The sequence below is a fragment of the Aotus nancymaae genome, unplaced genomic scaffold (assembly GCF_030222135.1).
Source record: "Aotus nancymaae isolate 86718 unplaced genomic scaffold, 86718_ANA_hifiasm-v0.15.2.pri h1tg000002l, whole genome shotgun sequence".
NCBI lineage: Eukaryota > Metazoa > Chordata > Mammalia > Primates > Aotidae > Aotus > Aotus nancymaae.
The window spans coordinates 29168503-29192267 of record NW_026988413.1 but is presented as its reverse complement, the minus strand read 5'-3'; the positions used below and the strand labels follow the sequence as shown (position 1 = coordinate 29192267).

Below are 23765 nucleotides of genomic sequence, written 5' to 3'. Positions count from 1 at the left end.
TCACTCAGAGACTCTTTGGAGGGGAAAGATATCCTTGCAGGAGCTCTGACTGCTCAGCCAGCTGTGCTACCCACCAGCAGTGCAGCTCAGGTTGAGGAGGGGTGTTTGGTGCTCTCTCCACCTAGGCCCTTCTTACCCAGGTCCTGAGCCAGCCTTCCTGATGAATATGAATAATTTGATGTCTGCTGATTAGGGTTTCCTCATACTCCCTGCAAAGCAGCATCTGGAACATTTTGGCCTCATCCTCCTAAGGGCCATAAAAGCTCATAAATTTTTCTTAGATATCTTGAACTTAGTAAAATACTTGAGCTGCAAGGGAGCCAGGCAGAACCCACTTCCTTGGGAGGAAAGAGGTTGATTTCTAGCCTGTTACCAGAATGAGAAACAGAGGTAAAGAAAGGGAGGGACTTGCCTAAATTCACAGGTTGAAGTTCCAGATCCTGGTCTCAGCTCAGCCTAACTTGGTGCCCGGAGGGGAATAGGAAAACAAACACCATGGGCTCTGGACCCATCTCGTCTAGGCCATGGATTAATGCTGCTGAGCCAGGGTCCTTTCCCCACTGCACTGGGATAAGAGGCTGCCCTCACAGTCACAATGCTCCCGGGTCACAGAGGTGTTGGGCTCCAGGCCAGCCTCTGCCTGGGAAGTTCCCTCTGGGAACATCTGGTGGGTACTACAGGCTCTATGGCCTGTGGAACCTCACTTCACGGGGGAAGGCTGGGCCAGACGGAGTCATCACCTGTGGCGTCGGCCCCATGGATGAGGTGGAGTGGATACACAGACATCCCAAGGCTGAGGACCTAAGGGTTGGGCTCATCAACTGGGCAGGAACCTACCTCACCTTTGAGGCATGCAAGAATACAGTCACTGCAACCGCGAAGAGTTTGGGCAGGAGACAGGTGACAAACGTGTACTGGAACCCGTTTTCTGAGTGGTGTGTGTGTGTGTGCGCGCGTGCGCGCACTTGCTTGTTTATGAAAGCAAGTTGTACTCTCAACCTAATCACTTTCCTAGGCTCTGCCATTGCCAGGCCTGAGACTTTTCTACTCCAGGCTTTTGTTCACAGACCCCATTGCCCCATCTCCCACCTCTCAACTTATTCCACAAGGTGAAGCATCAGCCCTGGCCTTGCTGCCTTGTCCTGCTCTTACTGTCCCCTGTTCCCCATCTCAGCACAGGGTAGTTGTGTCATAAAGAGGAGAAGTGGAGAGCCCAGGTTGGAAAGCAGAATTGTGGGCATCCAGGGGAAGTTGGACCAGTGGAGTTACTGCAAAGCCTGTGTTTCTGTTCTGGTTGTGGTTTGAGAATGAGGAACTCCAGAAGCCTTAGCAGTGTCGGTCTTCATTTTAGAGAGGAATGTAGGCACCTCTGGGATGGGTGCCAGAGTGAGGCAGGGGCGAAGTTCTTCCTGTTATAACAAAGTTGATCGCAGCTGAACCAGACAATAGCATCTGAACTGTTCATGCTCCCATCTTCATCCCTGGAGCCATGGCCTGCCTCTAAGAGCTTTTGCTCCTGTCTTGCCATGCTAGGGAGGCAATCTTTGGGGATGGAGATATTGGCTAAGCGTGCTCTCTGCGGACAACAGTGAGGAAGAAAAAAGAAGCCTTAAACCAAAGCATTTCTTTAAAAATGAGATGTTGAACAGTGGGATTAAGAAGGGAGGGAGGTTTACCTACTGTCAGCTGAAGGAAGTGGACCTGTAGAACTTCTCTTTGGATCTTGCCCTCTGGCTGCAGGGGTGGAAGGGCTCGGAGATCTTTTGATCAGGAGAGAGTGGGAAAGTGGAAGAGCTGACAGCAAGGAGACGCCAGGGCTGATGTGGAAGGGGAGGTGGGTGGTGCTGATGAAGGTGCTGGGGTGATGCCAGCCGTGACTGTTGCAGGGCTCCTGGGTCTGGTATCTCGGTGATACTGATTTCCCTCTTCTCCCTCCTGATGCGTCCAGACCTGGGAGATCCTGGTGAGCAATGAGCATGAGACACAGGCCGTGGTACGACTAAAGAGTGTGCAGGGCCTCTATCTGCTGTGTGAGTGTGATGGCACTGTGTGTTATGGCCGCCCAAGGACCAGCCACCATGGGTGCTTCCTACTGCATTTCCACCGGAACAGCAAGTGGACTCTCCAGTGCCTCATCTCTGGTCGTTATCTGGAGTCCAATGGCAAGGATGTGTTTTGCACTTCCCGGATCCTCTCAGCTTACCACATGTGGACCCCCCGACCAGCCCTCCATGTCCATGTGATCCTCTACAGCCCCATCCACCGCTGCTATGCCCGGGCCGCTATGGGCCGCATCTGGGTGGATGCAGCAGTTCCCTGCCTGGAGGAATGTGGCTTCCTGTTGCATTTCCGAGATGGTTGCTACCACTTGGAGACCTCTACACACCACTTCTTGTCCCATGTAGACCAGCTGTTCTCCCAACCCTCACCACAGACAGCTTTTCGCATGCAAGTGCGGCCTGGAGGACTTGTGGCACTGTGCGATGGAGAAGGAGGCGTGTTATATCCACAGGGCACGCATCTGCTCTTGGGCCTGGGCTGCAACCCTGCGAGGGGTGAGGAGTGGTTCATCCTACAGCACTGCCCAGTCTGGGTCAGCCTCAGGTCAAAGACTCGGCGGTTCATCTCAGTCATCTATGGCAAGTGCTGGGCCCAACACAGCGATGGAGGGAGGAAGGGATGGCTGTTGAAAAGAGGAAAATGTGTTTGGGATCAGCAAGGATTTTTGAATCTGCTAATAACGAAGATCTTGGGGTCCCAAGTGGATCTTTTGTGCCATTGATTAGGACAGAAAAGCATGGGTATGGGATTTAGGAGAAAGTTCCCTGGGTCTTCTCCAGAACTGCCATGGTCCAACAGAAAGTGATGAAGGTTGAGGAGGGAAAGAAGCACTGGCCATAAAGCATCCATGAGGGGCTGAGACTGAGGGTGAGGTTTTTACTGACATGTGCTTCCTCTGCAGATGATAAGGTGGGTGCTGCTTCTGAGCGCTTAACCCCAACGTCCTTGTTCCAGTTCGAATGTGATAGTGAGAGCTCCACTGTGCAGCTTCGTTCAGCCAATGGCTACTACCTAGCCCAGGTGAGACCTTGGCTTTCTGAGCAAAAGAAACCTTAAGCTCTGAGCTCTCCCTCCCGATACTTACTCCTCCTTTTTCTTCTTCTTTTATTTATTTTTTTATTTATTTTGAGACAGAGTCTCACTCTGTTGCCAGCCTGGAGTGCAGTGCCACGATCTTGGCTCACTGCAACCTCCGCCTCCCAGGTTTGAGCAATTCTCCTGCCTCAGCCTCCTCAGCAGCTGGGACTACAAGGGGGCACTACCATGCCCAGCTAATTTTTGTATTTTTAGTAGAGATGGGGTTTCACCATATTGGCCAGGCTGGTCTCGAACTCCTGACCCTGTGATCCTCCCGCATCAGCCTCCCAAAGTGCTGGGATTACAGATGTGAGCCACTGCGCCCAGCCATGGGGTCTCTTTTTTTAAAAAAATAAAAAGCAACAATTTTATTAAGGTATAATTTGAATGTATGTAAATTATATAATACACATATGTATAAATTATGTATATTATATATAAATATGTATATTATGTATATTTTATAAATAAAATGCATCCATTAAGTATAAAATTCAGTAAGTTTTGACAAATGTATCCATCCATGCAAGTATGCCATAAGCGTATCACAAGTGAGAGAATATTTCCAACACTGAAAAATTCCCTCTTGCTTCTTTGCTGTCAGTTCCCCTCCACCCTTGTGCTCCCTCTCCTGGCTACCACTGATCTGTGTTCTGTCTCTGTGAATTAGATTTGCCTACCTACCTTAGCATGTCTGATAAATGGAAACATACAGTATGTATGGTATATATGTTTCTTTTGCTTGGCACAGTGTTTTTAAGATTCATCCATAATGTTCATGTATCAGGAGTTCATTCCTTTTTATTGCCAAGTAGTATTCTATAATGCTGCTCATAAACATGATTTGTTTAATCTATTCACTTGTTGATGAACACTTGGGTTGTTTCCAGTCTGGGCTGTTAGGAATAAAGTTGCTATAAGCATTCATGTACAAGTCTTTTTGTGAACTTACATTTTCATCTATCTTGGGTAAATACGTAGAAGTGGAATTACTATGTTTATGATAGATATGTGCTTAACTTTATAAGAAAATGTCAGTTTTCTAAAGTGACTGTACTATTTTACATTCTTGTCAATAATGTATGAGGGTTCTAAGAATTCCATATTCTCACCAACAGTAAAGCTGGTTTTTGGATTATCTATCTTTTGTATTTTAGCCCCTCTATCGGGTGTATAATTTATGGATTTAATTCACATTTACCTTATACTTAGTAATGTTTAGAATCTTGTTTTCTTGTTTTTGTTTTGTTTTGTTTTCTTGTTTTTGAGATGGAGTCTCACGCTGTTGCCCAGGCTGGAGTGCAGTGGCATAATCTTGGCTCACCACAACCTCCGCCTTCCAGGTTCAAGCGATTCTCCTGCCTCTGCCTCCTGACTAGCTGGAAGTACAAGCATGTGCCACCATGCCTGGCTAATTTTTTTTATTTTTAGTAGAGACAGGGTTTCACTATGTTGGCCAGGCTGGTCTTGAACTCCTGACCTTGTGATCCACCTGCCTAAGCCTCCCAAAGTCCTGGGATTACAGGTGTGAGCCACAGTGACCATTTTCATGTACTCATTCGCCATTTGTACATCTCTGTTCAGATCATTTGCCATTTGTTACTGGGTTGTTTGTCTTACTGATGCGTTGTAAGAGTTCTTTATGTGTTCTAAATTCAAATCCTCTGCCAAACATGTGTATTGCAAAAATTTTCTCCCAACCTGGGGCTTGCCTTTTTATTTGTTGAATGGGTCTTTTGAGAAGAAAGTTTTTAATTTCAGTGAAGTTCAGTTTGTCCATTTTTAAAATGATTACTGCTTTTCTTGTCCCAATAAATCATTGCCTACTCCAAAGTTGCAAAGAACTTCTCTTATGTTTTCTTCTACATCTTTCATAGTTTAGCTTTCACTTTTATGTCTGTGATCTACTTCAAAATGATTTTGAAGTCAAGGCTGAGGTTTATTTCTCTCCCTATGATATTCTAGCCTAGTTTTTATGCTGTGCTCTGGGATACAGCACAGACTGAGGGAAGGAGGAGAGCTGAGGCTACAGAACATTTTCCAAAAAGGTTCTGAAGGCATCAACTCTGGGAGCATGAAAAAGGCTGGTGGATGGGATGTGGGAAGAGGCTCTAGGAATAAAACTGGTGGGAAGAAAACTGAGATTGTCTGTCCTTACTCTTCATCTCTCTTCTTGACATGCTTTCCAGAGGCGCCACAGGGCAGTGATGGCTGATGGGCACCCCCTAGAGTCTGACACCTTCTTCCGAATGCACTGGAACTGTGGCAGGATCATCCTGCAGTCCTGCAGTGGGCGCTTCCTGGGCATTGCAACCAACGGTCTCCTGATGGCCAATGCCACCCTTCCAGGTGGGTGGAGCAGCCTTCTTGCCAGATGATTCCAAGTCAGGGAGACTTTTAGAGGGAGGTGGAATATGATTGTTAAAAAGAGCACTGGAGGCCGGGCACAGTGGCTAACGCCTGTAATCCCAGCACTTTGGGAGGCCAAGGCAGGCGGATCATGAGGTCAGGAGTTCTAGACCAGCCTAACCAACATGGTGAAACCACGTCTCTACTAAAAATACAAAATTTAGCCAGGCATGGAGGTGTGCGCCTGTAATCCCAGCTACTCAGGAGGCTGATGCAGGATAATCGCTTGAACCCGGGAGGTGGAGGTTGCAATGAGCCATGATCGCACCACTGCACTCCAGCCTGGGCGACAGAGCGAGACTCCATCTCAACAACAACAACAACAAAGAGCACTGGAGTCGGGGTCAGAAGATTTGGGTCTGTACTCGCTCAGTCACTGAATTTTTGTCATCTCTTGAGCAAAGCATCTCCATGGACATTTCATTGTCTATAACTCTCTGGTCTCACAGAGTTGCCATGAGGATTAAACACATCAACACACCTCAAAGGAAGGAAGAATATTAAAGGTTCTTGGGTTTCGCATGTGCTACGTACTCTCACAAACATTTCACAAGCACCTAGCGTAAGACCTGACATGTAGGTGTTCAATGTTAAAATATTGATCACATCCTTCTGCATGGTGTTCCTACTTCACCTGGGAAAACAGAGGCAGCCCATCCAGATAACTCCTTCCCATTTCTTTCAGGCCCAAATGAGGAATTTGGGATTTTATTTGCCAACCGCCCCTTCCTTGTATTGCGAGGTCGTTATGGCTACGTGGGTTCCTCGTCAGGCCATGACCTCATACGGTGCAACCAAGATCAGCCCGACCGCATTCACCTACTACCCTGCCGACAGGGTATCTACCACTTCCAGGGTGAGTGGCTCCTCTTCCCCGCCTGAGGGTTCACAGTCTAGCCCCTGCCTTAGCCCCAGCTCAGACTTTAGGGCCTGCCACTCAAGGCCTGCTCATTATAAAAGGAGAAACAGGACCACTGTCTGTTTTCACATTTGAAAGCCCCAGAGTGGGTTGGCAGAAGAGAAACCAGTGGAATCCTACTGGCCCTCCTGCATTTCTATAGAAGGACCTGCCAATGCAGGCAGGATGGGGCAGCCAGGGTAGGGTGGCATGCCTCCAAGAAGCCCCTCTGAGGCCAGGTTGCTGGAAGACTCCCCTATGAATGGCCTACCAACCTGACCTCTTCCCTCTCCAGCACATGGGGGATCCTTCTGGTCAATAACATCCTTTGGCACCTTTCGTCCTTGGGGAAAGTTTGCCCTCAACTTCTGTATAGAGCTTCAGGGGAGCAACTTACTCACTGTACTGGCCCCCAATGGTTTCTACATGCGAGCTGACCAAAGCGGCACCCTGTTGGCAGACAGCGAAGACATTACCAAAGAGTGTATCTGGGAATTTTAGGTAAGGGAGAGAAAGAGGTAAGGGGCTAGGGGAGCAGAAGCCAAGGGGCAAGAGGAGAAGGGAGGTGGGTAGGGGCGCATATGATGGGAAGACCAGAATGCACTCCCAGGCTGACTTGTGTCCCACGATTTGATCAACTCCAGACATTTATTCCAAATCTGTGCCATCCCTTGAGAGCTTATAAACCTGGGCTTGCTAGAGAGGGGAGATGCTTTTCCACTGCTATGCCACACTGACACGTGGGCTTGCAAGCAAGCCTGGAGGGGACAGGGTGAGGTGTTCTTGTATATCTCTCTCTCCATTAAGATGCAGAATTTCACCCTTTTTTCTTTTTCTTTCTTTTTTTTTTTTTTTTTTTTTTTTGAGACAGAGTCTCACTCTATTACCCAGGCTGGAGTGCTGTGGCACGATCTTGGCTCACTGCAACCTCTGCCTCCCGGGTTCAATCAATTCTCCTGCCTCAGTCTCCAGAGTAGCTTGGGTTACAGGCATGCACCACCATGCCTGGCTAATTTTTTGTATTTTTAGTAGAAATGGGGTTTCACCATTTTGGCCAGGGTGGTCTTGAACTCCTAACCTCAAGTGATCCGCCTGCCTCAGCCTCCCAAAGTGCTGGGATTACAGGCGTGAGCCACCATGCCTGGCCATTTCACCCTATTTTTAAGGAAAACGAATGACTTTGATGATGTATGTAGGTGAAGAAAAAGATGTGCTTTCTATCCTATCCACTTTCTATCCCTACCTCTTGGACTGCTGGGGCTCTTGAATATTTTTTTCCAGCCCTGATCCCTCTCCTGACCTCTAATGTCACATCTCTCCAACCTCCTGATAGACAGTCAACTTGACTTCTGTCCTGCCAGTTCCTCAAAAGTAGCATAGCTGGTATCAGCCTGCTCACCTTCCCTTCCTAAGACCATCCTGTTTTCCTGCCTTCCCCAGGGCCATCTTGGGCATTCTTTCCTCCCAAATGCCCAGGCTCAAGACCTCAGCACAATCTCTCCACCCTTTCTTTAACTTTCTTCATCAAACCCTGCAAATTCTTGGGCTCTTCTTTAACAGTGCTCTTGCCTGCTTGCTCCTTCTTAATTATCATTGCCTCCACTTGGCTCCAGGCTTTTCTCCAGAAGCATTGCTTCTAGGGCTCCCCTAAAGCGTTTCCTGCTGCCAGATCCATCCATCCAATCTCATCTCAACATCCAATCTCATCTCCACACTGTTTGCTTTTGTAACATGTACCCATCATTCCCTGTTCACACTCTTCAGGGCACCTTGTTGCTCTTAGTCCTGTCTCTTCCTAATGGACCTTGCTTTCCTGGCTTATTGCACAGAGCGCTTTCATCACACAGAACTGGAATCAAGAGCTATTAAGCTTCTTCCTGTAAGTTAACTTCACCACGTCCAGCTAATTTTTGTATTTTTAGTGGAGATGGGGTTTCGCCAAGTTGGCCAGGATGATCTTGATATCTTAACCTCGTGATCCACCAGCCTCAGGCTCCCAAAGTGGAGGCTGAGGCAAGAGAATCACTTGAACCTGGGGGCGGAGGTTGCAGTGAGCCAAGATCGCGCCACTGCACTCCAGCCTAGTGACAGTAAGCGAGACTCTGTTGAAAAAAAAAAAAAAAGAAAGAACTTCACATATGTCTAGGGTGGATCCCTCATCAAGAATGGGATAAATTGCTTTATTCTCTTTCCTCCCACAGGATCTTACCAAGTATTCTAAAAACCAGAGATCAGCAAATGACTGACTTGATTGCTGACCATTTATATTTCCTCTTTCCTCTCCAGGTCAGTGGGATGTCACCTACCAAAATCCAGATCCTCCAGGAAAAACGACTACACTAAACAGAACAGGAACCCCAGAGTCAAGATCGAAGAGAAGAATATCTGTTACAACTTTTCCTACCCAGTTTAGCAAAACACCTGTTTTATGCAACAATACATCACAACAGGCCACCCCAACATCCTTGTGTGCCTCTGACTCAGTATACAGTAAGGGTCTGGATAAGGGTGAAAATAGAGGCTCCAGGCTGCTCTAAGTTCTATCCAGGAGAGACCAAATGGCAAGCAGTTCTTCCACTGATCCTCCCCTATCCCTGTCCAGAACCGCTAGACTTTTTCCAGTGACCCTATTAGGAGCCAACATTGCCCTGAAGGGTTTAGAATCCAGTTATAACGTTAAATATCTTTTTGATTTAGAAAGAAGGAAAGATTGTTAATCCTGTGGGCACAGGATAATGTTAATAACACCTTATGCCTATATAGGCCACTTTACCTCCTCCTACCACGACTTATCCGACTTTCCCACCCATTACCTTTGATCCAGTGAAATGGGCACTTCCTCCACCACTTCTTACCTTTTTTTTTTTTGAGACATACTCTCTCTCTGTTGCTCAGGCTGGAGTGCAGTGGCGTGATCTAGACCCACTGCAACCTTCGCCTCCCATGTTCAAGCAATTCTCCTGCATCAGCCTCCCAAGTACCTGGGATTACAGGCATCTGCCACCATGCCCAGCTAACTTTTTTTTTTCTTTGTATTTTTAGTAGAGATGGGGTTTTGCCATTTTGGCCAGCCTGGTCTCGAACTCCTGACCTCAGGTAATCCACCCGCCTCAGCCTCCCAAAGTGCTGGGATTACAGGCGTGAGCCACTGCGCCTGGCCGACTTCTTATCTTTTACAGACAGCGAAAGTGATTTGCCCAAGGTCTTATGATAATCACAACACAGCTAGGCTTCTGACTCAAATCTGACTCTAATATCACCATTCTTTCAATCAAAGCAGTTTCCAAAATGTCTGTCATTCTTGCACTGTCTTTGTGATTTTAGCCTTTATCTACCTACCATCTGCCCTATTAATGTTTTTATTGACATAGACTCTTAAATACATTTATTTAGAAAGGAATATTTTTATCGCTATCATAAAATGGAAAACCAGAATCACTTACCATAAGTGGAAAACGACTATAAAAATAAATACAGGTGGCCGGGCGCGGTGGCTCACGCCTGTAATCCCAGCACTTTGGGAGGCCGAGGCGGGTGGATCACGAGGTCAAGAGATCGAGACCATCCTGGTCAACACTGTGAAACTCCGTCTCTACTAAAAATACAAAAAATGAGCTGGGCACGGTGGCGCGTGCCTGTAATCCCAGCTACTCAGGAGGCTGAGGCAGGAGAATTGCCTGAACCCAGGAGGCGGAGGTTGCGGTGAGCCGAGATCGCGCCATTGCACTCAAGCCTGGGTAACAAGAGTGAAACTCCGTCTCAAAAAATAAATAAATAAATAAATAAATACAGGTATACCTCAGAGATATTGTGGATTCGGTTCCAGATCACTGTGATAAAGCAAATATGGCAATAAAACAAGTCACACAAATTTTTTGGTTTCCCCAGACATATAAAAATTATTCTTACACTATACTGTAGTCTATTAAGTATGCAATAACATTATGTCTTTAAAACAATACACATACCTTAATTTTAAAATACTTTATTGTTAAATTTGCTAATGATCGGCCAGCCATGGTGGCTCAAACCTGTAATTCCAGCACTTTGGGAGGCCAAGGCTGGAGGATCACTTGAGGTCAGCAGCTCAAAACCAGCCTGGCCAACATGGTTGAAACCCTGTCCCTACTTAAAATACAAAAAAATTAGCTGGGTGTGGTGGCAGATGCCTGTAATTCCAACTACTCTGGAGGCTGAGGCAAGAGAATCACTGGAACTGGGAGGCAGAGGTTGCAGTGAGCTGAAATTGTGCCACCACACTCCAACCTGGGCAGAAGAGCGAGATGCCATCTCAAAAAAAAAATGCTAATGATCATTTGAACCTGCAGTGAGTCATGCTCTTTTTGCTGGTGGGTTTCCTTAACGAACTTTTCTTCTACATCCACAATTTACTAATAACTGTTTGACACAAGAGGCTTCACTTTTCACCTATCTCAGCTCCCAACAGGTCTTCCTCCCTAAGCTTCATCACTTCTAGTTTTTGCTTTAAGGTGAGAGACGTGTGGCTGTCCTTTCTTGAACACTAAGAGAGAACTGTAGGGTTCATTGGCCTAATTTCAATGTTGTGTGTCTCAGGGAATAGGGAAGCCTGAGGAGATGTGTCTCAGGGAATAGGGAAGCCTGAGGAGAGGGAGAGAAGTGGGAAGGGCCAGTCAGTAGAGCAGTCAGAACACACATCACATTTATCAATGAAGTTCACCATCTTATTATTTTTATTTTATTTTATTTATTTTATTTTGTTTGAGACAGAGTCTCGCTCTGTCACCCAGACTGGAGTACAGTGGTGCAAACTCGGCTCACTGCAACCTCTGCCTCCTGGGTTCAAGGGATTGTCCTGCCTCAACCTCCCAAGTAGCTGGGATTACAGGCACACACCAGGACACCCGGCTAATTTTTTTTGTATTTTTAGTAGAGATGGGGTTTCACCATGTTGGCCAGGTTGATCTCGAACTCCTGACCTCAAGTGATCCACCTGCCTCAGCCTCCCAAAGTGCTAGGATTAAAGACGTGAGCCACCGAGCCCGGCCAAGTTCGCTTATCTTATACGGACGTGAGTTGTGGCGCCCCAAAACAATTACAATAGTAACACCAAAGATCATTAATCACAGATTACCATACCAGATAATAACAATGAAAAAGTTTGAAATATTGCAAGAATTACCAAATTACCAAAATGTGACAGGAAGACACAAAGTGAGCACGTGCTGTTAGAAAAATGGTACCAATAGACTTGCCACAAACTTTCAATTTGTTTTTTTTGAAAAGCGTATCTGTGAAATGCACTAAAGCAAAGTCAAAGTGCACTAAAAAGAGGTGCACCTGTGTCATGAAAATAAAGTGATAATATCAAATCCTAGTTAAACTTTTCTTTTCTTCCCTGCCCAAGACTCAGAGCCTGTGGTTCCTTTCCCTTTGCTAAGAAAGGAGATGAACAACTTTCTTTCTTTTTAGACAGAGTCTTGCTCTGCCACCCAGGCTGGATTGCCATGGCACAATCTGAGCTCACTACAAACTTCGCCTCCTAGGTTCAAGCAATTCTCCTGCCTCAGCCTCGAGTAGCTGGGACCACAGGCACCTGCCACCACACCCAGCTAATTTTTGCATTTTTAGTAGAGACGGGGTTTCACCATGTCGGCCAGGCTGGTCTCAAACTCCTGACCTAAGTGATCCGCCCACCTTGGCCTCCCAAAGTGCCAGGATTACAGGTGTGAGCCACCTTGCCAGGCCAACAGCTGTTAAAGAAGCACCAAAGACTAGGACCAAAATGAAACTTTCTCCTTGTTACAACCAGAATTGAAAGGGAGTTGAAAAGGGAATAATTTTCTCACTTCTGACTCAGTATTATTCGAATCAGCAACCACACGCCTCCTAGAGTGTTCTTAAATACCAACAGTGCTGCCTATTTCCCACTTTGGAAAATTTTCCCCATACCGTAATGAATGTCTGATTTTTAAATCTGTTGACAAGAGAAGGCCAAAACTGGAACGTGAGAGAGATTCAGTTTGGATAGAGGAAAATGACTTCATTTTTTGTAAGTATATCACCCCTCAAGAGATATAAAAAAATTTTTTTTAAATTTCAGTCCAGTAATAGGTGAGTCAAATGAAAAGTGAGAATACTGGAGATCAGGGCATCTCCTTTCCTAGAAAGTATTAAGAATATGCACTTGCTGGGTGCAGTGGCTCACGCCTGTAATCCTTGGGAGACCAAGACAGAGGATCACTTGAGCCCAGGAGTTTGAGACCAGCCTGGGCAACATAGTGAGATCTCATCTCTACTAAAAATACAAAAACATTAGCTGGGCATGGTGGTGTACACCTGTAGTTCTAGCTACTTGGGAGGCTGAGGTAGGAGGATTGCTTGTGCCCGGAGGTCGAGGCTACAGTGAGCTGAGCTTATACCACTGCACTCCAACCTGGGCAACAGAGAAATAACCTGTATATTAAAAAAAAGAAGGATAGGCCACATATGTGCAGTGGGATACACTCTTCAGAGAGATAGGACCTTGGAGGTCATTTAATGCAGAATCTCTTCCTCAGCATTCTAATCCCCACAACTACCCGCAGGAGATGTGTTTCAAGGCTTCGGGCAGTTATCTGAAACCACAGATAGTACCATATCATAGATATACTCTTTTTTCCTATACATACACATCTAGGATAAAGTTTAATTTATAAAATTAAGCACAGTAAGAAGTAAACAATAATAATAATAAAATAGAACAATTATGATAAATGCCATTATCACTATTCTTGCACTTTGGGGCTATTAATAAGTAAAATATGGGTTACATGAACACAAGCACTGCAATGCCACAGTAGTTATCTGATAATCAGGACTGCTACAGGCCAGTGAGCAGGTAGCATAGACAGCATGAAGATACACGATGTCTCAAGCTACTCGGAGTGACATGCAATTTAAAATCAATGAGTTGCTTATTTCTGGAATTTTCCATTTAATATTTTCAGATTGCAGTTAATGACAAGTAACTGAAACCCAAAAAACAAAACCGTGGATGGGGTGGGGATACTGCATATGTTCAGATGCGTGAGCATGCATGTGCGCGTGCGCGCGTGCACACACACACACACAATCTTATGCCATGTTCCCCACATGACCAACTGTCACAGGATCCTTGAGGTGTCACTTTTCCGTCTGGAAACCTCTGTGGCTGGTGGCGCCTTTGCCTGAGTTTTGCTCATTCCACCCACTCGACCAGGCAGGCTGCACTCAGCTTGTGCTACTGGCCTGGATCCCACTGCTGCCAAGAGCAAGCCAGGAGTGGAGCAGTTGGAGGGGAGGTGTGTGAACAAGCTGGGGGTCTAGCCACTGTGCACAATCAGGTGTGCCAGCTGTGGCAGGGCAGGCACTCCAGGTGCTGACAGGCCACGGCTCTGTGCAAGGCTTCAGCAGGACCACGACTGGCTTCCACTGCAGGCACTGGGGAATGCGGTGGTGCCTGGGAGCTTGGAGATGCCAGGAATCACAGGGCCCCAAAGAGAATGTCACAGCCACGGCTCGAGGAGCCCCTACGTCTGGGCTCCCTGAAAGGTCACAGCTCTTCTTTCTTTCTCATCTCCCACAACGTGGTGAGTGGAGGGTTTGTTTCAGCTCTGTTCCTGTTACAGCGCTTTCAGTCCTGCCATTTGGTGGATCTAGAGTTTTTGCCCCATGTCCAGGAAGAGTGAGGTATGTGGACAACTTGGGGGTGAGCAAGGCAGAGAGGAGCTTCATTGAGCAAAAGAACAGCTCTCAGGAGACTGGAAGTAGGTAGGCCCTTTCTGCTGGCAGGCCATTCCAACTAGTTGAGGAAACCTGAAGTGGGGAGCTCCTTCCTGTAGCTGGTAGTCCTGATGTCTCTGTGACTCCGGCTGAGTCCTGGGGTTTTTATGGGCTTAGAAGGGAGGAGTGTGTGCTGACAGGTCCATGGGTGGCCATGGGCAGGCCTGGAAAAGCACCATCCAACTGACCAAAGGGTCATCAATGAAGTCCTCACTCTGGGAGTCTTCCTTCACCCAGAACTGGCAGCCCGGCCCCCCAGGCTTCAGGCTGTTCCTGGCTTAAAGGTGGGGTTTCACTGGGAACTTACCCCTTTCCACCCAGGAACCTGTCTGCCTCCCACTATCAACATGCTATCCATGGCACCCAGGCTGTTTGTGCTGAGGGGTGCCTGTAGGCCCACACGAAGATGCCCTCAGTCCTCTCCCCATGGCCTTTCTCCTGCACTTGTTGGCACCCAAATTCTGGAGGGGGCCAAGGTGGTAGTAGAGCTGGTGTGTCAGTGCCACCCAGAGCACACACCCGTAGCCAGGTTGCATAGCGTCCTGGCGCAGCCACAACTTTGCTCCACACCACAGTGGGCTCCAGGAGTGGGTAGAAGCCAGGGAGTGGGAGCAGGCACTTCTGAGTCTGCAGGGCAGGGGCTTCCTGGGGCCCTGAGAGTGCAGGGATGCCTAGGTTTGGAGCCACAGCTGGTAGCTGCAGCTGTGTCCAAGAGCACCGGGCTCCCACCCTGCCAAGTCGGTTGGGGGCGTGGCTTGTGCCTGTTCCAGTTCCTGCTGTCCCTGTGGAGCACATAACTCCACTGTGCCTCCCCTTCTGCAGCCAGCATCTTCACAGCAGCTGCTCCAGATGGGCTACCACTACTATCACAACCATAAGGCCTCAGCTGAGACAGCTCCTTCCGTGGCCTATGTCAGTCCTGTCGCTGAAGTGAATGCTTGTTCTTAACCTTCACTGTGCAGATTGTCACCCCATAAAACCTCTCCTATTTCCCAGGACCGTTCTGCCCAGCAGGGCCTCCAGCTTGAAAGTAGAGAAGGCAAGGCAGGCGCAGGATGTGCTCTATTACCCTTGAAATTTCATTCTAGAGCTGTGCAGTCCCATAGATCTGCAATGACTGAAATGCTCTATAGTCCTTACAAGCCACATGTGACTATTGGGCATTTGAAATGTGGCCAGTGTGAGGGAGGAACTGCATTGTTCTTCTTCTTTTTTTTAAGTGAATTACATTTAAATAGCCACATGTGGTTGGCGGCGACTTATTAAACAGCACAGCACAGTATTTGACAACAAAGAGACCTCTCGAAGGACATCTTCCGGATCAGTACCTATCCCAGATGGGCGTAAACAAACCCTGCCACCAGCATTGCACCATCATCCATCCCCTGCCTTTGAAAAGGGAAAGAATTTGGAAGGATGAGCCCGTCCTCCTTTCTGAATATCCCCTCTTCACCTCCTTTCTCCCATATTCTTCCCTTTCTCCACGTCCTAAGACTTCTCAGGAAAAGCGTAGACCTTTATTTGAAGGGACAGAATTGAGAATATTTAGAACTTACTGCCAAAAGAACCAAATAAACATGCCCCTGGAGCATGTATAAGTTAAGCACTTACAAATGGAAAGCAGAATATGAAAAATGGCACTTCAGTCTATTTGCTGCCATGACAAAAATACATATGCAATTAGAGAATGAATGTCTATTTTCTTAGATTAAGGAATTATAGTAAATTTTCTTAGATATAGAAATGATATTGTGATTATGTAAGACAAGTTTCTTATTTTGGGGATGCATGTTAGAAGACTTGGAATAAAATGCCACGATGTAATATCTGTGTGTGTGTGTGTGTGTGTGTGTGTGTGTGTGTATGCATGCACATGTGTATACAAGTAGGCATATGAGCACTTAAACACCAAGATAGATACATGTATAATACACATATAGATACATAGATAAGATAAATTGATGCATAAATACATTGTTTAGATACATATATTGGCTACATACATACATACATGCATAGATTAGATGGTAGATACATAGATGTAAATAGATGATAGGGCAAACTGTCTATCATTGTTAAATATAAGAGTGGGCAAGGGGCTCTCATAGGGGAAACATGATGGACGATGGAACTATTGCTAATAAACACTGTTTTTATTACTGCTGAGTGGAGGCCTCTTAAGGCCAGTGTGAGAAGTGGGTGGGTGTCGCTTCACCAGTCCCTCCAATCAGGTGATGTGCTGGAGAGGCAGCAAGGCAGGGCCAGACAAGGTCCGCACAGGAGGGAGCAATCACAGGAAGGAGGAAGGAGCCATAGTCTGCGTGGGCAGGACGGTAAGGACAATGGGCAGGATAGTATTAGATCCTCCCTAGGCCATCTCCTTCCCATTCCTGCCTCACTCCAAGCTTACAGTAGTGGACAGCCAGGCCAGAGCAGGGCCTGAGAGCCACCAAGACTGGCCAGGGGCCAGTGGGAGGAAGAACAAGGAAGGCAAAGTAGTCCTGAGTCCAGGGAATTCGGCTGTGGGGGCAAGTGGCCTGTGGGGACAGAGAGGAAACTTAGGTTTATTGCTCTCACCCCACCTCTCAAAGTCACTGAGGGAGAGAGGCTGAGATATCAGTTTCTCACCCTGCATATACACACTTGAATCCCAGTCTCACAGTCTTTACCTGCTATGGCTGTCAGTCATACCATAGACTCAGGGATTACTAGTCTCCCTAACTTTGTGGGCTATGCAAAGAATGAGGAAAGCTGTATCGAGGTTCCTTTGATGACCCCCACTGGAGATCCATGCCCTCTTGGAGGTTGAGTCAGCTGGTCCTCCCCATGTCCTGCAGTACTGAGGCCTGGCCTGAATTCTTACCCCAGCAGGGCTTGAGACAGGATTTAGGTGGGGTGTCACTCAGACACCTGTCTGGTGCTGTTGCCCAGCACAGCTGATAGCAGGAGGGACCCAGTGGCTCCAGGACAGGCAGTGCTGCTGTGGGCACACTGCCAGGGCACTGCTAAAAAAAAAAAAAAAAGCAAGAGAAGAACCTTAGCTGTCAGTGATGCCTCCCGTTTAGAATGCCGGGACCCCAGGGCTGCCTGACACCCATGTTGTATCCTGCTCAACTCCAGAGAGCACCATTCACATAGTAGACTTTGGGGATAGTACTTTCTTGACGTGGACACTGGGGGCCCTGGGGAGCCAGAAATCCTGGCTCAGGCCAGAAATGGGAGAGGTCGTAAGCCCTTCAGTCTTCCCAGGGCACAGACTCCTCTCTCCTCCCGATTACCTGTGCAGAGACGATTCCTGGGGCAACCCTTGGCATAGTCAGCCCCTGGGAAGCACCTATAAAATGAGAGTGAACCCACTCAGAAGGAGGAATTGGGGTTGGGTGCAGGAGGAGCATGGTGAGAAGCAGGAAGGTTAAATGCAAGGAGGTTCTAGGAAAGTCAGCAACTCCTGGCTGAGGTGGGAGGAGATGCATATTTTAACCCAAAACTGCCCTCTTCCCCAAGACAGGTCCTTGGGAAACTGGTGAAGAATGATTAAATTCCAGTGATGGGACTGGGGACAGTGCAGCCTTAAGAGCAGGGACTGTGTGTGCCCAGCATCTAGCACAGGGTCTGGCACTTGGGAGATGCTGAGTAAATGTTGGATGGGTGGGTGATGCATAGATGAATGGAAAAATGGATGGATGGATGCCTGGGTGGGTGGATGGATGCATGGGTGGATGCGTGGGTGAATGGATGGATGAATGGATGCATGGGCAGATGCATGGATGAATGGGTGAATGGATGGATAAATGGATAGGTAGATAGGTGGGTGGCTGGGTGACTGGCTGGCTGAATAAATGGATTCATGGGTGGATGGATGGATGGAGGGAAGGATACATGGATAGATTGGTGGATAAATGGGTAGCTGGGTGGGTGGGTGGATGGATGAATGGATGTGTAGATGGACAGATGGATGGATGGATGGCTAGGTGGGTGGGTGGGTGACTGGCTGGCTGGATGGATGGATGGATGGCTAGGTGAGTGGGTGACTGGCTGGCTGGAGGGAAGGAGGGATGACTGGCTGGCTGGCTGGATGGATGGATAAATGGATAGATGGATAGAGGATGAATGGATGGATGGTGGGTAAGTGGGTGGGTAGGTGGGTGACTGGATGGATGGCTGGATGGATTGATACATGGGTGGATGGATAAATGGATGGATGAATGGAGGATGGATGGATGGATGGATGGGCAGGCAAATGGATAATGGTACAGAACAATCACCTGGAAGCTGCATTTCCCACTTGAGCTTCTCTTGTCGGCGCCATTTGGCTCTTCTGTTGGAAAACCAGACCTGAGTGAGGACAGGGACAATGCAGCTGGCTGTACTTTATGCTGCCTGGCACCTGCTGATCTCACCACATGTTCCTTCTTAGCCTGAACTCACGGTGTTGACCCTTCCTTGGGCCTGACATCCTCCCTCCCTGCCCTGGCTTTTGCTCTCTGGCCCCTTCCTCAACTCAAAGGTTTTGGTTGGGGAAGAGAGGAGAGCAGTCAGCAGAAGGTGAACAAGGAGGGCCTCATCTCTGATTTTTGCCCCGAACAAGTTTGCGTCCACCTTCTCACCTCCCCTCTTCACCTCATTGGAACCCAAAACCCTGGCCAGCATAGACCCTTCCTCCTTGTGGTTTGTGCACAGTGTTGCAGAGCTCACTCACCCTCACCGTGTCCTCAGGCAGAGAGGTGGCAGCAGCCAGCTTTCCACGGGCCACTGAATCAGGATACTGCCCACGCTGGAACTCTGTGAAGATAGAGGCTCACACAGTAAGCGCACCAGGAGAGGAGCAAGGCAGGGGTCTCCCCTCAGGCAACACTCTCCACCTGCTACAACCCCAAACTACCTTCCTCCTCAAGGCAGGGCCACTCACAGCTTGCACCTCTCAGCCTTTGCCCACAGGCCTCAAGGCCACTGTCCCTGTGTTACACTGAGGACCCTCTGACCCTCCATCTCCCCCAGCCCAGCACCTTTCTCCAATGCCTCTGCTTGGCCTGGGGAGAAGATAGTCCGATTCCGGTGGCTGGTCCCTGGGTGGGGACCCCGGGGAGTCTCAGAGCCACTATGGGGAGTGGGGAGAGCTGGAGCTGAAACAACTAAAAAAAAGACAACAGTTTGCTGTGGTTTGTGATGGTGATTCATCTAGTCAGATGGGGTCCCTGAGTCCCTGGGGCTGCAGCCAGGAGACACCATGGGTGGAAGAGCAGAGCCAAGCTGCTGCGGCTTTTCACAGTTACTTGGAGGTCACTGCAGGGTCACTTGGTGGAAAGGGTGCTCAATACCACAGTGGGGTGCAAGCTTAATGTGCAGGGGTTTGGGGTGATCAGCAGCAGGCTTGGTCCAGGTGTGTGTGATCCCAACAAACATGAATGATGCTCTAAGAAGCTATGCACAGGGCAGAGGGAGATTATGAGACCGAGTCCTGCCTCTTGTTCAATAGATCCTGTGAACTAGGGGGCTAGGGAACCTGGGTTCTGTTCCAGGAACTGCCATCAACTAGCTGATGACCTTGAGTAAGTCACTCCACTTTTCTGGACCTCAATTTTCTTCTGCCAGGAGAGAATAAGACTCCCTGCCTGGTCCTCCTTATTGGGTTGTTGAGAGGGTGAACCAAGAATGAACGAGAAAGGGCTTCGAGAAAGCCCTTTTAAGAAAGGGCTATAAAATGCTGGAGATTTGGTTCTGATTAGCCCTGGGGACAACTCCAAGACCCACCTGGTGACCTGAGCTGTGCCCACGGTAGTCCCTGGTCCTCCTGCAGTGCCCGCAGGACTCGGTTGATGGAGGAGACCTGGGAGTGTCGGGGTGTTGAGTGGAGAGATGGTGCTCAGACCGGGTTTGTACCCTGAGGACATTCCTCTTAATATCCTTTCTCCCCTTCTGTCTCCACACACACATCGTTCCCAAGAGCAGCCTCCTCTCTCCCTCTATGCTTTCTTATGCTTTCTCCTTCCACTTCTCTTATTACCACCACTTTTCAAAAGAAAAACTTAAGGGTCAGAAGAGCCTAGGAGTCCTGTCACCAGCCTGGGATGCCCACATTGCCAAATAAGAAATGCTCTTTGTCTCCCCAGAAAGCCTGTTTTCCAGCCCCAGTGTGGGGAGGGAAGAACACTTACACTGGGAGTCTTGTCCTGGGTACAAAGCCCTTCAGCACAAAGCTGGCGTTGGATCTCCCAGGCAAAGAGGGCCGGACACTCACCCTTCAGCTGGGCAATTCGAGCCACCACTGGGGGTGTAGCCAGCCGTGGCTTGCTTCCCCCAATGCCCTTGGGCTCCAAGACACCTGTGCGGTAGTAACGCCCTAGGATCTTGCTCACACAGCCGTTAGATACCTGAGTCAGATGAGAAGCAGGGACAGGTGAGGCACAATGGGCAGAAGGAGGGAGAGGGTCCCCGGGACAAGAGGAGGCTACAAGACAAAGCCAAGACTTACTGGACCAGACCATGGAGTTGGGAGTCCAGCCTCACCTTTGAGGGCCCGAAGCTCCCCTTTTCAACCTCCAAGAGGGTCTCCCATGAAGTGACCCAGGTCCCAAAAGCCCTCCAAGCCTGCAATAGCACCAGGCTCTTGCTTTCAGAGGAGCCCCTTCTCCCTGCTTGAAGGTGCTGATTCATTACCTTCAGGCTCCGTGAGATGTCACAGGGTCGCATTCCGCTGACTGCCAGCCGCACAATCTGCTGCCGGGTATCCAGAGGCAGGGGCCGGCCATTCACAAAGAGCCCCCCGAGCTGGTTCATGCTACTGATTCCTGGGCATGAGACAGAGGTATCCACACACCACCTCTCCCACTGCCCTGCCCTGCTGCGGAAAGGATTTACTCAGGACCCTCCAGCTTGGCTTCCCACCACAGAGAACGTCCTCTCCTGGGAGACCGCATTCTTGCTGCCCCCAGGCAATCAACGCAAGTTACTTTCTTAGGGAGCTGGCTCATGGGTGAGTCTTTGCTCCTTGCCTGTACCCACAGACTCTCCTGATTTAAGGGAAGCAGGACAAGGCAGGAAGGGAGGGAGTGGAAAAAGCTTCCCCAGAACACCGGCCAATGACAGATGAAACGGTTGATGGAAACAAAGCCCTGAGGATTCCCCTGTCTCTGTCGTCCTCCCTGTCTTCCCACTTCCCTCAGGCTCCTCACCGTCCTGCTGCATGCTCCAGGCTGACCCTCCTGGGAAGTTCCTTCTAGGAGCTCCTTTTCCAGCTTGGGGCCCAGGTCTGCAATAATGGGGCAGGTTGGTGGTTACTTGGGTGAGGTCTTTCGCTTGAAATGGTCTTGGGAGGTAGTGTCTTGTGATAGAAGATCAGGTTTCTAAAATTTGCCCGTGGGTTGGCTAAAATTAGAAAATTTGAATTTCTTTTATTTAAACGTTTATGTGATAAAAACTAAAACACTGCAGGTTGGCTGGAGACTGGATCTTTCTTGAAGTCCTAACAAGGGGCTGGGAGGATTGGGAGGATTCTCATTTCCCACACATTCATTACAAAAGGTGGGGGTGGTAGGAAGCGATAATGTGCTTTCAAATGCTCAAGCTTTCCCTTTTGCAAATGGGCAGCTGTTGTCTCCAACTGCTCCTAAGCCTTCTCAGTCCTGGATGACACACCTGAGCCAAAGATTCTGGGGTCCCCAAGTTCAGGAGTCCGCCTTCACTATTAGACAGTCCTTGGTTGGGCTCTCCAAACTGCCAGCCAAATGCTGCACTTCAAAAGGGCTTGCTCCTGTGTTTTTTATACTCTCCAGGAAGCTCTGGGGAGAGTGGGGCTCAGCTCTACCCCCACAGGCACTGAGGCTCCGGTCCTACACACTGGGCGTAGAGATGAACACACCTGAAGTGCCAGCTTCTCCTAAGAGGCACATTCTTAGAATCTCTAACCTGCTGGGGTTGTTCATTCCTAGTAACTCTGAAGAGTTCTAGATCTCACAGCGAAGCTTCAATGTCAGAGACCACCTTTCTGGTATCAGACACTCATTCATTCAACTAATCCCTTTATCAAAGGCATATTGAAGGGAGGGGATCAGAAGCAGGAGAGGACTGTCTGCTGACCAACACAGAAACCATCATGAGTCCAAGAGAGTCTCTGAGCAGCAAGGGACATAGGTCCACAGGCCACCATACCTCTCCTACTTTCATCAATAATTAATGAGAGATGAAGATGCCTCCTTTCATGCCTGGAACCCTGGTAGAGCTGGAGGTCACCCCAAGGAACAGCTCATGCACTGAACTTTCTTGTAATAAGTATGCCATCTTGGCTCAGTTAATTCATCTGCAGTTATATGCTGAATAAGATATTAAGCATGAGCACATTGCTGGTTGTTCAGAATGAAGGTAGTAAACAGAAAAGGGTAAATTCTTTGCTCTCCGATGGATTACAGAGCAACTGGGGAAAGGAGACTAGCACCAGTGAAACAAAGAATTACAAAGAGTTTGGAATCCAGAGTCTACTTATTAAGTTCAATAGCTAAATTGGCTTTTACTCACTTTTTTCTAGGTAGGTAGAGGCACAGACCCCTTCAAATCTTCATCTTTCCAAAAAGTCAGGCAGGAAGGCAGAGGTTTTCCAAAGAGAAAACGGAGGCACAAATTGGGATTGCCACAAGTCAGGGGCTGTCCAGAGAGTAAAACTCAAGGTTTAGAAGTCAGTTCCTCACCAGAAGCTACAATTTCTGGCTCCTAATCCTGGGCTCTCTATCTCTGCTCCCACCCCTGCTTCATGTTTGTGTAATTGCCACAAAAACAATGGAGAGAGGAGAGTCAAACAGAGAATGTAAAGGACTGTGCCAAGACAGGATGAAAGAGCTCAAAATATCAGCCAAACCCTAAATCCTTGACAGGACTCAGTTCTCCTAAGTGACCAGAATACAAAGAAGCAGTGGGGATGCAGGTTCAGTATCCAAACCTAAATAATCTCCAAACCTAAATCATTATGCCCCAACTCACAAACAGAAACCCCATTCTCAATAGCCACACCACGCATTCCCAACATTCATATTAACATGTCTGAAAAAATAACTGGTGCTTGCAAGACGGAAAAACAGGAAAGGGGGTGGAAAAGGCAGGAGGGTGGTAGCTGCAAAGACAGAATGGGAGAGAAGTTGGGTTTGGCCACACAGAGGCATGGAGACAGCATGAGAGGCAGGGCAGACAATGAGCCTGCAGGTGAGCTACCTGTGTGGAGGAAATGAGGTGGAAGCTTCAGTGGGAGGTCTCAGCTTCTGAGACCCCTGCAGGCTCCAGGGGTGGTGATGGTCTGGTCTTAGTAACAGCCTCCACTCTGCTCTTGCTTCAGTCCTGCCAGGGGGTCCAGAGCTACAGAGAGCCTGAGCTCAAGAGCAGAGGGCAGCCTTCTGGGAGTAGCCAATGATGTCACAGGCCATGAGCAGAAGAGAGAGGAGGAGGGAGGTGTGCATGGGCTGACAGACACCAGCCCTGAGGCAGGGCAAACCACAGCCAATGACCCACTGTGTCCTTCCATGAGGAATCCTCAGAGCCCACTTTATGTCCACCT

At 48.4% G+C, this 23765-nt stretch overlaps 2 protein-coding genes across 2 annotated transcripts; one reads left to right on the top strand and one right to left on the bottom strand.

Annotated features, from left to right (window-relative positions):
• The first annotated feature begins 652 nt into the window (after positions 1-652).
• On the top strand, positions 653-9253 carry FSCN3 (fascin actin-bundling protein 3). Its single transcript, XM_012474085.2, has 7 exons — positions 653-900; positions 1949-2639; positions 2963-3081; positions 5328-5487; positions 6233-6403; positions 6741-6946; positions 8732-9253. Exons 1-6 carry the CDS (start codon positions 757-759, stop codon positions 6944-6946), a joined length of 1491 nt encoding a protein of 496 aa, XP_012329508.2. The 5' UTR covers positions 653-756; the 3' UTR covers positions 8732-9253.
• A 7380-nt stretch (positions 9254-16633) lies between these two features.
• On the bottom strand, positions 16634-22908 carry PAX4 (paired box 4). Its single transcript, XM_064362887.1, has 11 exons — positions 22739-22908; positions 21400-21592; positions 20885-21015; positions 20383-20598; positions 19979-20054; positions 19234-19359; positions 18927-19009; positions 18493-18562; positions 17506-17561; positions 17091-17232; positions 16634-16764 (listed from the first exon to the last, which is right to left on the bottom strand). The coding sequence occupies exons 2-11, from the start codon at positions 21410-21412 to the stop codon at positions 16634-16636; spliced, it is 1044 nt and encodes a 347-aa protein (XP_064218957.1). The 5' UTR covers positions 21413-21592; positions 22739-22908.
• Between the last annotated feature and the right edge of the window lie 857 nt (positions 22909-23765).